Genomic DNA, 15,921 nt, shown 5'->3' on the forward strand with positions numbered 1-15,921 from the left:
CCAGTACTCAAGTGCACTCAATTACACAAGACAGCTGGCCACGCAGTCCCCAAGGCATAGAGATTTTATGTTTTTAACCGTAAGGCCTATCTGTAACTGTCCGGGGATAACTTAGTAATTGTACAAGAGGGTATCCGAGACTATAAAAGCCCGTACCCCCATCCTGTAAAGGGGGTCACCTTTTCTGAGATATACAGTACTGGAGTATTCGAGTACATTCTACACCTTAGCTTCCTTCGCATAGTCAAATAGTATTCGATTCATCTGCATATACATTTTCTGTGTTCGTGACACGAAGTTACAACAACCCCTATTAGAGCAAGTATAATAGTAGGCTGCAAGCTGGCTAAATGCTTATGTGGAGAAGAGAGGGGAGGAGAGAGGAGTAGTGAGCTGTAATCTTATAGCCAGCTTAGACACAAGAACCAAAAAATTATGTGAGAGACATGTGGGTCCTGCATTAATGATAAAGAGCTAACTACTATATGGGTGGGCTAAGAGAAGACTACAAAGAGTTTTATAGCCAGCTTGTTGGCTATATTATTAGCCTTGCTCTTAACTTGAGATGAAATGTTTAAACTTTAAACTATTCATCAAAATTGATGATTGAATTAGGGTCCTACTATACTGATACCGCTAACAATGTTGGGTACAATAAAGTGTAGGATCGAAACAGAGTTAAACGCGCTTACCAGATGGGTGAATGGCAGGTAAAACCAAAACCCAAAAATCTTCTAGCGGAAACAAAAGATTCCCTCTGGTTAGCCTCTCCTGCGATTACCTCTGGTAACGCCGTCCTATGCCGCCAATCTGGTTACGCCGCTTCTGAGATTAACTTAATCGTGCCGCTCCTGTGCCGCCAATCAGATCGTCGAGATCCAGAGAAATACCGGTAGATAAAAGCAGAATATGTAGATTGAATGCTCTCAACTTTATTCTTTCAACTGGTATTTACAAAGTGCACCATCAGCACTCCTCCTCTCAAAATTGTTGATCTAGAATCAACAACTATTCAACCCTAATTTTCTAATTCTAAATCTCCAAAAAGCACACCGGGGGCATATCCCTCGGTACCTATTTAAATCAACAAAATCTATCTCTGACTAGGAATCAGACTACTTATCCTAGTAAGACTCATCTCTCCAAAAACTATCTCCAACTGCAATCCGATTTTATCTTCCGCGCTACAGTAACCGAACCGACGCTACAGTAATCCGATTGCGCTACAGTAATCCGGCTTCGCTACAGCAACCCGCACAGCTACAGTACACCGACCAACTCCTTTTCGCTTTTTCTCATCCAATCTTCATCCGATTTAATTCGCGATTTTTTCGATGCTTACACATGCAACATGTGAAGTCCGTTATAACTCCATCCCACACGGTGTTCCTCCACCTGCCATCTCATATTCAACATCGTCACCTGGCATCCTTGATCGTCCGGGCCTCAGCTCTTCCCTGAGCTTAGTCACGATCCCACCGCCGGTGACCGATATTGACCTCCGAGAATCACGACTCTACTTCAACCATGTCACATGGCATTCCGACCATCCAGACCTCGGTTACTCCCTGAACTTAGTCATGGTCCGTATCCCGACCATCCAGACCTCAGTTCTTCCTTGAAACTAGTCATGGTCCTTACCAGCCATTGACCACAGTTGACCTCAAGTCACCTGCACACACAAAAACAAAGCAACCGCTTCCAGGCACAGATATCGCAACCTGACCCACATTAGTCACACACACTCACACCAACACAATAACTGTTTGCAAACTAATTCTATCAATTTACAAGCCAATTGTTCATCATAAAATATAGATCATGACTATGATCTTACATAAAGCACCCAAGATCTAAGTGTTCCCACATAGTTTAAGTCATGTATATCCTTCGTGGATATAAAGGCTATATCAATGAAGATCCATTACGTAAAGAAACAACACTCTGGTCCTTCTGCAGAGAACTGCTTTGTTGCCAACAGAGCCATGTGCCCACCTAAATGTTCGGAGTTACGAGCAACGTCCTTAAAAGGCCACCATAGAGAGAGGAAGCGAGTGTATATATATCCATGTGCGGAGGCTATTATGGAAGAGCTAGTACTATCTCCGTTTTCTAGTGTTCAACTTTGACGTTCATTAGTTTAACTTTGAACTGACCAATTTCAGAAAAGAAAAATAATGGAGGGAGCCGTAGTCTAGGCTTTCTTTGCTTCTAGAGTGATACGAGCTAGCAACGGGGTTTAACATCAGGAGATGGTGTAGGCATCGGAGGCGTCAGGATTTGAACCACATGACTGTCGATGCACTACAGGAACTGAAGAACCTTGAGACCTGCTACGTTATCCTTGGACGGTTTGGTGAAAAAGTGAAACGACATATTTATAAGTGAAAATAATTTATGTATAAAATTTTTATAAATATGTTTTTGATGATCTCGAAGCAAAGTCTAAAAAAAATACGATAAAAAATATCAAAATTAATTCCAAATTTAAGGTTAAAAATACAAATTTTAACTCACAAGTATAAGTAAAAGTGAAAGATGAAACTGCTGCTTTCACAGCATGATTCCACTAAATTAGTCAGTAGTGAATACATTTTGCCCTGCTCACCTTGCACTTCACCACTGCCGGAAGAGCGTGTTCTTTGTCCAGACGACAAATGATAGTTCGGTGTTGAAGATGCATGCTGGAAGACGGTGAGTTTTGTTTTCGGGGTTGATTGTCAAAAAAGTCAAAGCGTATGTTTGCAAATAAAAAATAATTTATAAAAAAATATATATATATATATATTGTTAGCTACTACCTTCGTTTCACGTTATAAGATTTTTTAGCATTGTCTAAATTCATCAGTTGATGAATATATATAATTTATATATATGTCTAGATTCATTAGCATTCATATGAATCTAAGTAAGGCTAGAAAGTCTTACATTATGAAACGAATGGAGTATCTAAAAGCCAAGGATGAAAAATAAACTTACATAGAAAAGTCTCAAAATTAACTTTAAATTTAAAATTAAAAATTTAAATTTTGGTTTATAAGCATAAGCATAAATGAAAAAGATAGAAGTGGAAAACTCTGTATATTGGAGACTGCTTTGGAGATTGGAATTCTGCTGGGGGCTGTGGTTGACGCAGAAATGACAACATTTTGATTGCAGAAATGACAACATGATGGTCATCCAAAGTTCTACTTCAGATACCGTACATAAGTCTTGCATGACTGCCCCGGCCCTATTTAGTTCCTAAATTTTTTTCTAAAAACATCATGTCAAATCTTTGAACACTTAAATAGAGCATTAAATATACATGAACATTAAAACTAATTACACAGTTATGGAAAAAATCATGAGACGAATCTTTTGAGCCTAATTAATACATAATTAACCATAAAGTGCTACAGTAACCAATATGTGCTAATGATAGATTAATTAGACTCAAAAGATTCGTCTCGCAGTTTACAGGTGGAATTTGAAATTTGTTTTTTCATTTGTGTCCGAAAACCCCTTCTGACGTCCGATCAAACGTTCGATATGACTCTTTTATCAAAAATTTTTGGCAACTAACGAGGCCTTAAGTTGGGCACTCATGCTCCCAACAGCTAGAGTGAAACCAGAGCTGACCACTTCTGCAGTTACTTGCCACCACCTTGACCTTAATTAATTGTCTGCTTCTTGACTTCGTCATTTCTGATGTTTTCTCGGAGACAAAAAAAACATGGTTTCATCTTAAACTTATTTCATTATTATTTTTAGAATTAAACATCTGTGCACCTTTCGTCTCCCATTAACCAACAGTGGTGGCAAGATTATTCTCCTTCTGTATTTTAATAAATTATGCCATTAATTTTTTGTTATACGTTCAATCATTCGTCTTATTCAAAAAATTTACGTAACTATCATTTATTTATTTTATTGTGATTGGATTTATTACTGGATACTCCCTCCGTCCCTAAATATTTGACGCCGTTGACTTTTTTATATACGTTTGACCACTCGTCTTATTCAAAAAATTTTATAAAATATGTAAAACTATATATATACATAAAAGTATACTTAACAAAAAACAAAATGATATATAAATAATTAATAATTATATAAATTTTCTGAATAAGACGAGTGGTCAAACGTGTATAAAAAAGTCAACGGCATCAAACATTTAGGGACGGATGTAGTATATTTTAATTATAACTTATATTTGCATATTTGAATAAAACTTTTAAATGAGATGAATGGTCAAATCAACATGCATAAAAAAATTAACTGAGTCATTTATTAAAATACACAGGTAATGGTATAGAACTTTTGGACAAGTTTTAACTAATAATTACTCTTGCATTACAAGTTCATGAATAAAACTCCAGGGGCGTAATGGCATATGTTGTCCATGGTAAATGTAAAGTTTATATATGACCAAGTCTGCCATTATCACTTTAGCTTGCATGAGCAGGCCCTTGGAATGGGAAAATGGAACACAGAGAGGCTATGCCAAATTGCCACCTAACAGCATTCAAATCATAGTTCCCGGGAAAAAGTACACGTAGGTTCTGAAAAATATCAAATAGGAAATCGTATGATCTGATGTATATTGTCTAACACTCATAGAGTGTGTGTATATAGTGGATTTGGAGTATAAGATAAATATTATGTCGTATATCTCTACGATTCTATCTTTATCTATAAAGATTTTATTGGACTTTGTTATCTCTACCTACAGATATTTTATCTCTAACATTCCCCCTCAGTTATAATAGGAGCGAAGCAAACAATTACAACTAAATTTGAAATCTTGTGTTTCCATCATCTTCTCTTCTCTATTCTACCATTATCAATTACATCTCTGATGTAGGGTACTCCATCTCAGTGACTTCATCCTCTTCTGTGTTGTCTCTTATCTCTCTATCTTTTCAATAGGAATTTAGCAAGGCGAGAGATTTGCTGCTAGTCTCCATCTCTTTTAACGTGTGTTAAGATGGCAAACTCGTGTATCTCCCATTTCATTGAAAAATATTGTGTTACTTGAGAGCCACCCATCGGAATTCAATATAAAGGTACATAATTGGCACTATATAACTTTCATCTCAAACCATGTAAAATTACACCCCTCATGGGCAACCAAAAAGTGGATTTTCATTTTTTTTTTATAATAACATTGACAACAGCTGGATGGATGGCTGCCATCAATGCAAGTTTTCACTGACATGCATGTTGGTATTTCTGAAAGGTTTTCAGTTATGAATTGCTAAGAGCAACCTCCATGCTATGCATGAAGCAAGAACCGAGCTAGTGTATATATACCGTGTGTGGATGCAAGCTATTACTCCATCTAGCAACCATGTTTACCATCAGCATCAGGATTTGAGTGTGGGCATAAGAGGCGTCAGGATTTGAACTACATTGCTGCCAGGGCACTAGAGGAACTGAATATCATACCTCCTTACTACCTGGTTTCAGGGCATGGCTCCAAAACCATTTGACCTCCTTCGCCTTGCAGTTCATCGTGGTAGAATGACCATTGGTATGCCTTAAATGAAGTTTGTGCTTGGTCTATATGATAGAAGAGAGTTATTGTCGAAGACGTCGTGCTGTAGAGCAAATAGTCTTCTCTTCAAGACTTGAAGAACCCCAACAGTCAGGAGTACTTCGGAATGTGAGAGTCTTACACCTGAGTGGGTGAGGTAATTAAAAGCTAATGGTGATTGAGTGGATGTGGTAATTAGAAATTAACGACGATGTCGGACATTTCTTTCAGATAAGGAAAAACCTTTGATGAGTCATCCGCTGTCTTTGATGTTGTTTAACATCATAGTTGACATGTTGGCCATTCTAATACATAGGGTTAAAGCAGATTGGTAAATAAGTGGAGTGGTACCAGATCTTATTGATGGTGATCTCTCTATTCTACGATATGCTGACGCTACAATTCTTTTTCTAACTTGACATAGAGAAGCCTGAAAGCTGAAGCTATTATCTTGTAGTTTTGAACAATCTTCGGGGCTTAAATTAATTTCCATTGGAAACACAAGATTGTGAAATGACGCAAAACAAAGGAAAAACGTAGAAATAAAATGTCATGTCTATTAAAGTCCTACAGGAATTGAAAACATGTACAGAAAGTTCTAAACTATCATTTGATTGACACAGGTGAGAAACACAAGAGTTTAGAGTTATCAAAAGAAGAAAACATGAGGTAAAACCCGTGCTTATTTTCCTCTACAATCTCTATATAATTGTCCATTCCATAGGAATTTCAAATAAAAGGTTGGATTTAATCCTTGTTTCAAAGTTCTAGGAAATTTTTCCATTAGGATTGAATCTTCCAAATTTTCTATGATTTTCCTACAAATCAAACAGGGGCTAAGCTTCTCTATTATTTACACAGAAATACCCCTAAGATAGGATTTCCATTGTTTTATGACACTAAAAACAGCTAGATGGTTGCCATTAATGTGAGTTCTCATTGATATGCTGGTATTTCTGCAGATAACAACATTGCCAATACAACCATGTGCCACATGAAATTATTGAGTTCTCAACAAACAGCTAGTCTTAGCTGCCATCAATGCGCACTTTCACTTATATGCTAAGAATTCTGTAGAGAACAACATTACCAACAAATCCATGTCCAACTTGAAAGTTTTGAGCTATGCATGAATTACTGAGAGCAACGTCCTTCAAAAGCCACCAGCATGAAGCAGCAGGAACCAAGTATATAACCATGTGTGGAGGCGATTATGCAAGAGCTAGCTAGTAGCTACTAGAGTGTGATAGCAGCTAGCAACGCTGTTTAAGCTACATCAGTAGTTGGGGTGTAGGCATCAGAGGCATCAGGATTCAAACCATTCCACTGTCAAGACAAAACTGGGACCATAGCTTCTTGATAACTAATTCTACGATACGGCTCCACTAAGGCCCCGTTTAGTTCCCAAACATTTTCACCCAAAAACATCACATTAAATATTTGGACACCTAAATAGAGTATTAAACATAGATAAATCGAAAAACTAATTACATAGTTATGTGAGAAATCGTAAGACGAATCTTTTGAGCCTAATTAGTACATGATTAGCCATAAGTACTACAGTAACCCACATGCGATAATGACGGATTAATTAGGCTCAAAAGATTCGTCTCGCTGTTTCCATGCCAACCATGAAATTCGTTTTTTCATTCTTATCCGAAAACTCCTTCCGACATCCGGTCAAACGTTTGATATGACACGTAAAAATTTTCATTTCACAACTAAACACCCCCTAAATTGATCAGGAGTGATTGTTCTCCTAGCTTGGCCTAGCTGTGCATCTTTTTTGACTGATGAGGCTATATTTTAGAGCATGTTTGGTTGTGCGCTGAAAAAATTGCCTAGCCTAAACACCTACCTGAAAAATTTGGATGATTGTTTAGTTGCCACCCTGAAGCTCATTCTCCCTTGCCTAGCCTGAAGCATTCATGCATGCAATTAGCCTAAGCCAGGCCACCAAAAGTGGTCGCCTGAAGATCAGGCGTAGCCATGCTATGCTTTACCATCGTACTCTCTCTCTCTGACTCGGTGTATTTGAGGAATTTTTTTATTCTCCTTCATTTTCCCATCTTGTTCTTGGTATAGAAAGCTGAAACATGAATTTTATTCAAGTGAGCAATGTACTATTGTAATGGTTGCAAGATTAGTATATTTTCCTTTAGCATTTGATTAGTAGCTAAAGATTTAAAGTATAATCTCATTTTTTCGCTTAGGTAGTTGTGTATAACCAAACAAGTTAATGGTCAGGCCGCCTAGCTAGGGAAGACTCATCTACTTATGAGTTGCCTCTCAGACATGCAAATTTATCAGACATGTTGTTCAGTGCACCAACCAAACATGCTCTTAGTCAATGATGCCAAAAAATAATTTTTAAATGCGACAAGGTGTGCCTTACAAAAGAGTTTTTGCTTGACCCAAAAGATAGAATTAGTTCCTGTTCAAGATGAAGTGCTGACAATCTGACAGCATTTTGTTGAAGACTTGAATACACTAGAGGGATTATTGGAGTGTTTTCTTGGTTGTGAAAAATGTGCAATTGCAAAGCAAATGATATTTTTTTTCACTTTTCACTGGGTACAGTAGATACAGATGAAGTTAAATTGGTTAATGTAATATTGTATTTTCTTTAGGAGATCCAGCTGTTGCCTGCCATGGAATAAAAACTGATGTTGAGAAAAAGAAGGTTAACATGATGAAGTTCTTTTAAACAGGTAAACATCTTCATATATTAAGGCAACTTGCGGAAAGTATGCCATAGACATGACACGAGATTTACTCTTGGATTATATTCGGCTTAACTGAATATTACAAACATTCAATGATTAAAAACCCAATACGTGATGGTCTTGCATGACCAGTGTCGTCAATAAATAGATGTAATATAGACTTAAAGATGAGAAGATCACCTGCAAACGAAATAAAAAAAATGTATGGAGGCACAAACCAATAACTACAAAAATCACCATGCTATCTAGTATAAAAAATCCTTAGTTATTGAAACTAGGTTTGATGTAGACAAGACGAACCCCTAGATTTTTTGGATTATGTGCCTTTGGATTAAAGGTATTTAGTCCTATCACAAATCATCAATGCCTACTACAAGATCAGAGGAAGAAACCATAGAACTCCAATGAACACACAGATCAGAGGAAGAAATAAACAAGTCAGATATTGTTCTTCTAGATTTTCAACCTTTCAAACTCTACTCGAAGGCAAAATGAGTTGGGTCCCTTTTCACCGGAAAGCAGGAAAAAGAAATTTTGCTCTATGGCAAAATGGGTTGGGTCTCTTTTCACCTTAAAGCAAGAAAAAGATTCAAAGGAATTTGAGGTAATAGAGATACTCACACCACAGCAATTTGGAGGGGAGGCAATACTCGTGAAGAATTTAAATTGCATAAGTAAATTGCTAAAGTTAAATGGACAGTATTTAAATTAAAAAATTAAATTGATAATAAAAAATATTTCATTAATTAAAATATCTTTACAAGATCACTCTCAGGGATTCAAAAAGTGCTCTCAAAACTCTCTTATCCTCCTCTCATTTTCCTCAGAAATTCCTCTCAAATATCTCTCTTTTCTCTCTCTCTCTCTCTCAAAAGCTCCAAGGGTTCCATAAAATCCTCTCACCCTATATTTATAGCCTAGAGGTGGCTTGAAACCCCATATGAAAAGTACTAAACACTCCTAGGATGAAGCCCTAACTCTGGTGCATTTTAGACCCTTGGATCAAATTACTAGGAGGTTTATACGGAGATCAAATTACTTCACTTTATTCACCTAAAGTGTTCACATTTATGCTAGGGTTCCACAAATTCATACTCATAGACTTAAGATTTTATACCCAAGGCGAGTTTGAATTATGATCTATTGTTTATAGATTAAGATGCAATATTCTCACATATATATATATATAAGTGCGGGTATCGAGTCGAGTATGTTCCTGCTATACCCGTACCCGACCCATTGCCATCCCTAATTACGCAGTGTCTCACGCAAGGCTGATAGCCTGCCGCTACAGGGCCACTGTGCCATGCCTACCGGGCCGTGTGCATGCCCATGCCAATGGGCCGCCACGCTGTTGGGGCTCTGTGCCTGCGCGCCCAACAATAGGCTAATCATGGATTAATTAGGCTCAATAGATTCGTCTCACGAATTAGTCCAAGATTATGGATGGGTTTTATTAATATTATATGTTTACTATTTATAATAACTACCCAAACATTCGATGGGACAAGAGGCTAAACTTTAGCCCCTTTCCCAAACACCCCTGTTGTCACCCATCATCCCGATCGTTTTGCATCTCAACCCCTCCCTATGTCTACTCCATATACACCTTTGACCAAGGTTGCCTCTAAGGATCATGATATTCATCCCACCTGGTCACATGGACTCTTGGCCACTCCAAACCTCCGCTTCTGCCTAAGCGCAGCTCCGGTCCTCGCCATTGGCTAAAATTGACTTTTATCATCTACACATATAGATCAAATAACTGTTTAAATACAAATATTACAACCTGACCCATCTTAGTCGCACGTACACACGTCGACTCACTCCAAACTTTCAAACCACATTTCCAACCAAACAAGACGCGATCAGATCCTTTTGCCAATTTTGCACCACAACATAAAAACTAACACTTGGTTTTTACATTACACGTTTACCGGTTTATTTTACGTCCAGTGCTCGTCTAAGTTTTATGTCTTATCTTCTGAAGGTCCTGAGCACATATACTAACAGGGCTAGCAACTATAAGTGCAAGAAAATTCATTGCAAACTGACATGAAGCAAATTAAACGTCACTTGGAGGAACACAAAACCACAAGAACAGAATTTTATCTTATTGACCTAAGTTGAAAAGGAGAAACTATCTTCCTCTTAGGAGATAAAGGTGCTTTGCTCTAGATTTGTTAAATTTGGATACAGGCATATAACAAACAATCGATCAGTAGGTAGATGAACTGGTACATAAAAGGGTAAATGTTAGAATTTGTGCAATATATGCAAGAAAAACAATAAGAATTGCAGGATGAACTGTGTATGGTTCACATTCAGATAGTTTCAGTCATTGAGACAATGAAGAACTATAGCTGTTCACAGCGAAAGACATTTGGCTGCCAAATTTCCAGGGTTGAACACATTATTTCACCTCAGAGGACTCCTAGCATGTTGCTGGCAAAAAATTGCTCATGTAGGCTTGTGCGAGCATTTCTCCAAGCTTTACTTGCGATTCAGTGGTAAGATGCAAGTGATCTTCATTTAATGACAGTCCAATTGCATCCACAGTTACAACATTGGGCAGGTTGATGCCAAGCTGAGCTTCTCTCACTTTTTCGATGTTCTTTTTGTTCCCAGATGCAAGAGCAACCTGTTTAATTCACACATAATGTTGAGATGAAGGATACTCCATAAATGATATTGAGTACAAATAATGGGTTATTGGCACATAAGGTGGCATCATGTGTACAAAGACAGAAACCCGCCATCCTATATTGCTAATTGAATAAAAACTTTGAAGGTTATAAAATATATTACAGAGCCAGGGAAAGCATAACATATTAGTTTATTAGTTAAAACCAGCAGTTAGCTTGCACTGGAGGATGTTAAAAAGGACATGATGATGTATTGAATCAAAACAAACTTCAATGTTATACTTCCTCCAATTTTTTGGATTGTGCAACCATTAAAGCAACTTCTATGCACATGTCTAACCTTGTAACCTTTTGTTTGCTTTTATTCCTTGAATGACTGGATGTTATCACCATCATGAATAAGTGAGGTTTCCTCTTCAAAAGTTTAATAATTGAACGGTAATAACATCATTTCAGTTCCTAAATTCATGCGCACAAATCTAAGAAGACTTACATTTGGTATTACAGATAACTACATATATATGGCAAAAGCATGAAACCAATTGGTTAGTGGTATATTTTAGTACAACTCTGGTATGCATCAACAAAAAGAAACAGATGCACCCATAAACCCAAGAGGGAACAGCAAAATTTCAACTTTAAAGAACTTTCCATATTACAGATAGGAAAAGGTTGCGATCAACTTTATTTTATAAAGAATCATTTGTGACTAAGAGTTATTCTCAAATAACAACAGGGCATCCTTGCAGATGCTAGCAACTTGTGAAAGTGGTGACAGAATCAAGTGGCCGGTCACCTCATACTCCCTCGGTTTTAGGTTATAAGATAAGATGTTTTAGTTCTCCGTAGAATTAATATGGATATATATAGAAAAAAAATCAAAACATCTTATAACCTGAAATGGAGGTAATTGCAAGGCTGAGAAAGTGTTTTCCTTGTCTATTTGCTGAAATATAACTAACATTCAGCCGCACCAATTGAATAGTATTAACTTAAATAAATTCTACCAAACTGTACCAACCATCAGTCAGTATAAGCGCTTCTACTCTAAATTATTGCAAATTGATGATATTGTGATTATTTTTCATCTTTTCCCCTTGCCTCTCATCAAGGTCAACCACACAACCAAGAAGTAACCGCACGCATTTCTCGAACAAAATTGTCGCTTCCAATCCGTTGATTCGTCCTCTAAATTCGAGAGTCGAAGGCAACAAGGATCGATCCTGACCTGGATGAATGGCAGCTGCGGCAACCCAAGATCCTCCCTGACATTGGCGATCAGCGTCTCCAGGTTCGCGCCGTACGCGGCCGTGGCAGCGTCGGACTCGGCGTCGCTCTCCCCCTGGTACCACAGCACGGCCTCGATCTCCCCGAAGGCCGCGGCGGCGCGGGCGCGGCGCACCATCTGGTCGTAGAGGCGCTCCCCGCGCGCCCACTCCCGGATGGCGGTGCCCCCCACGGCGCAGGGCACGAGGCCGACGCCGGAGCCCGGGGGGTCCAGGCGCGGGAGCACGGCGCGGGCGAAGGCCATCCCGGGGCCGACGCCGCAGGTCTTGGCCGTGTCGATGTCGGCGTGGAGCGGCTCCCGGGCCTCCACCCAGTCGAGCGAGGCGGAGAGGCGGAGCACGGAAGGGCACGGCGCGCACTCCGGCGGCACGACGCCGTCCCAGCGCCGGCGGTGGACGCCACCGCGGCCGGCCATGTTGCTCTGGCCGGAAAGCACGAAGATGCGCATGGCCGGCGCGACCAGGCGGAGGAAGGAGGGCACTGACGGGGATCGGTGAACAGCTGCGGTGCGCGGTCACACCAAATACGTTGCTTGCAGTCTAGCACTGCCGAGAGCGAGTGCAGCGTACCCCTTATTTACTTCACGAAAAGTTTCTTCAAAAACATCTCATCTCATCGAATCATTAGATATTTAAATACAACATTAAATATGAAAGAAATAAAAACTAATTACATATTTATGGGAGAATTCTTGAGACGAATCTTTTGAGCCTAATTACTCTATGGTTAGCTATAAGTGCTATAGTAACCAACATATGCTAATGACGGCTTAATTAGGCTCAAAAAATTCGTCTCGCGGTTTCCAACCGAGCTGTGAAATTTGTTTTTTCATTTATGTCCGAAAACTCCTTCCAATATCCGGTCAAATGTTCGATGTAACCCTTACTCCAAAAATTTTTACCATCTAAACGTGGCCTAACTGCTTTCTTGGTTCTAAAATAAAATATTTATAATTTACAGTAAGATTTGGTCAAATTTTTAAAGTTTCGCTGAATAATTTAATGTTATAATAAATTTATGAAATCTAATAAGTTTATAATGTCGTACTTTCCAAGAAAATCTGTGGGTATTATTTGTCTTGGATTTAACCTAAACATTTAAGGAATTATCTATGATCAAAATTTTAAAAGTTTAACCAAATATTTTTTACCGGAGAGAGTATAATAACTACTCTACTTTTGCAATTTTCTGCCACCTTCTCACAGTTTTGCGATTTTCTATTATACTATTTTTTAAAATATCCATGATTTCTAGGGAAAAATTCATATATATATATATATATATATATATATATATATATATATATATATACCCCGGAAAGACGCTGGTGGAATGATATGTGGGGTAAAATGAGAAGAATTTAAAGTAACAAAATAATTGAGACATGGCGAATTGGCCAATTCGACGGATAACCTATCAGCATGTCCTAGTTCAACAGTAGCCTGGTGGCTACGTATTGTCCTCCACTAGGGCCATGTTTCTTTCCGCTTAATATTATTATAATCTAGATTATGAAGTTAGATTATTATAAGTTAGATTGTTATAATCTGTGATAGAATAAGTTGTAAATTATTTTTTTTCTAGATTATTAGAGCCTAGATTATTGGGTTTGTAAGTCTAAAAAGGGGTGGAGTGACATGGTTGGTAATTTTTCACTCAATAAGCTAGAAAAAGCTTACCTAAATGAGCTTATCAGATTATAATAAGCTCGGCTTCAGATTATAATAAGCAATAAGTTGTCCATTTTTTTTCAGCTTACTCTCAATAATCTGAATTATAATAATCACAAACTAAAAGAAATAGGCCTAATGTTATTAGCTTTCTTATCTAGATTTTCTGTGCGCATACTTTTTAAACTGTTAAACGATATATTTTCTGTAAAAAAATTTATAAGAAATTTGCTCTAGAATATCATATTAATCTATTCTAAAATGTTTTTATAATTAATAATTACTTAACATGCATTAATCTATAACTATGTTTTAGGGGCCGGATAACTTATACCAAAAGTACATCCGCATAACTATGTTTTAGGGGCCGGATAACTTATACCAAAAGTACATCCGCCAAACGTGGCCTAAACCGATAGGACACCAATCAGCCTAGTAAGGGCTTTCACAGTGCACTGATGTGGCGTTTCGCCCCGGCATGCCACGGCGGAGAGAGGGAGAGGAAAATCGCTTTTTGCTTGGCCTGACAAGCTCCTCGTCTCCTCCCGAGGGTGCGCGGAGCTCTGTCTCGGGCGCGGCGAGGCGCGCTAGAGGCATGCACTGCACCACTGTCACCGACGCCCCCGTTGTCGTCCCTGCCGTCGACGTCGCCGCGGACGCATCTGCCGCTGTCGCTGACGCCCCCCGCTGCCGGCCCGTGCTTCGCCCGCTGCCGACCGAGCTCGTCCCGGCGCACCGCCGCTCCAGCGCCCGCCTCCACCGCACGAGCTCGTCCCGGCACGCCCGAGCCCTGCCGATCCGCGCCGGCAAAGGAGGAGAGGACACGTGGATCTATGCCGCCCGAACGCCGAATCTGTGCCGTGACCGCCGCATCCGCCCAACGCCGGCATTGTCGTTGTTGCGCGCGGCCTTGGCGAGCTCCGCCCGCCTCGGTCGCTCCGCGCCAACCGCATCCCCCCAACGCCCGCGCCGTTGTCGTCGCGCGTGGCAGCCTCGGACCCAAGCTCTGGCCGCTCCGCGCCGGCAGTCCAACGTCGCGCCAGTCGCCTCCCGCTCGGTGAGAGAAATGTGAGAGAAGGGAAAAGGTGGAGAGAGAGGAAAGGTGGAGAGAGAGTGCACAATAAAAAAATATGGTGGGTCCCACTTGAAGTAGCCTGTATTGTATGCGGTGTGTAGGTGTGTTCTGCACTGTAAATGGCCTAAAGATTGATAGGGCCATGTTATTATTAACAGGCCCCTGGTCGTCCTAGGATACACCGACATGTTTGAATGTCTTCGAAAAATAAATTCGGCTGAATGTCTAATTTTTTTTGGTTGATTGCTAAATTAAAGTGCAAATAGATCATGTTGATTAATAAAATTTTGTACGTAACTAAAATAAGTGATTGAAAAATATGGTTATTAAAATGCTAGAAAAAAGTTGTGTTTGATAAACAAGTGATACAAATTAGGAAAATTGAAATCAGAAATGTCAGTTTTAGTACGCGTTATGTAGGGTAATCTACCCTTACTATATAGTTCACCCACAAAGCTTGATTTCTAGGAGACCATATCATCGTTAAATCATAGTCATCCGATCAAATCCGGTAAGCTCTAGATTTTCGCCACGTGTCCATACATTTCATCTCTTCATATACCTATTAAAGTAAATCTCCAATAAGTGCAATTAGTAATGTTTGCAGCCCTCTCTCCTTCCCTCTTTATTGCCCTCGCATGAAATTGTCATTGTCTAATCCCTTTTTAGTTGATGCATTTTCTGTAACACTTCTTATTCTCTTCCCCATCCAAACAATGCTCCCTTCTTCCCCCACTAGCAACTGTGGTCTGTAGTTTAGAGCTCCTGCCATTCAACAATGGAGATGGTTCTCTCCTCTACCCTTCTCACTGGTCAGGATATAGGCATTTCAACACATCTGCTTCTCTTTGATGCATGCAGAGCGGCTGCCATCCGTATAGCAATTCCGCCGCTCTCCATTGGGTCTGAGGTTTCTTTCTAACCCCAACTTGCTGATTTCTTGCATTATCAAATTTCAACCTACAGAGAGGGTTATAGCTATTGCTACGGGTAGCTATGA

General features: G+C 39.4%; 1 protein-coding gene across 1 annotated transcript; it reads right to left on the reverse strand.

The window, feature by feature from the left end:
- Positions 1 to 10,325: 10,325 nt before the first annotated feature.
- LOC102704238 (probable carbohydrate esterase At4g34215) lies at positions 10,326 to 12,719 on the reverse strand. The gene is made up of 2 exons (XM_006653171.3): positions 12,118 to 12,719; positions 10,326 to 10,885 (listed from the first exon to the last, which is right to left on the reverse strand). Exons 1-2 carry the CDS (start codon positions 12,622 to 12,624, stop codon positions 10,679 to 10,681), a joined length of 714 nt encoding a protein of 237 aa, XP_006653234.3. The 5' UTR covers positions 12,625 to 12,719; the 3' UTR covers positions 10,326 to 10,678.
- Between the last annotated feature and the right edge of the window lie 3,202 nt (positions 12,720 to 15,921).

The sequence above is a fragment of the Oryza brachyantha genome, chromosome 4 (assembly GCF_000231095.2).
Source record: "Oryza brachyantha chromosome 4, ObraRS2, whole genome shotgun sequence".
NCBI lineage: Eukaryota > Viridiplantae > Streptophyta > Magnoliopsida > Poales > Poaceae > Oryza > Oryza brachyantha.

Excerpts from the sequence above, each read along its gene's own strand:
- LOC102704238 (XM_006653171.3), bottom strand. The coding sequence starts at position 12,624 with ATGCGCATCTTCGTGCTTTCCGGCCAGAGCAACATGGCCGGCCGCGGT. Across the intron at positions 10,886-12,117 it reads CGCAGCTGCCATTCATCCAG|GTTGCTCTTGCATCTGGGAA; the intron begins GTCAGGATCGAT and ends TGAATTAAACAG.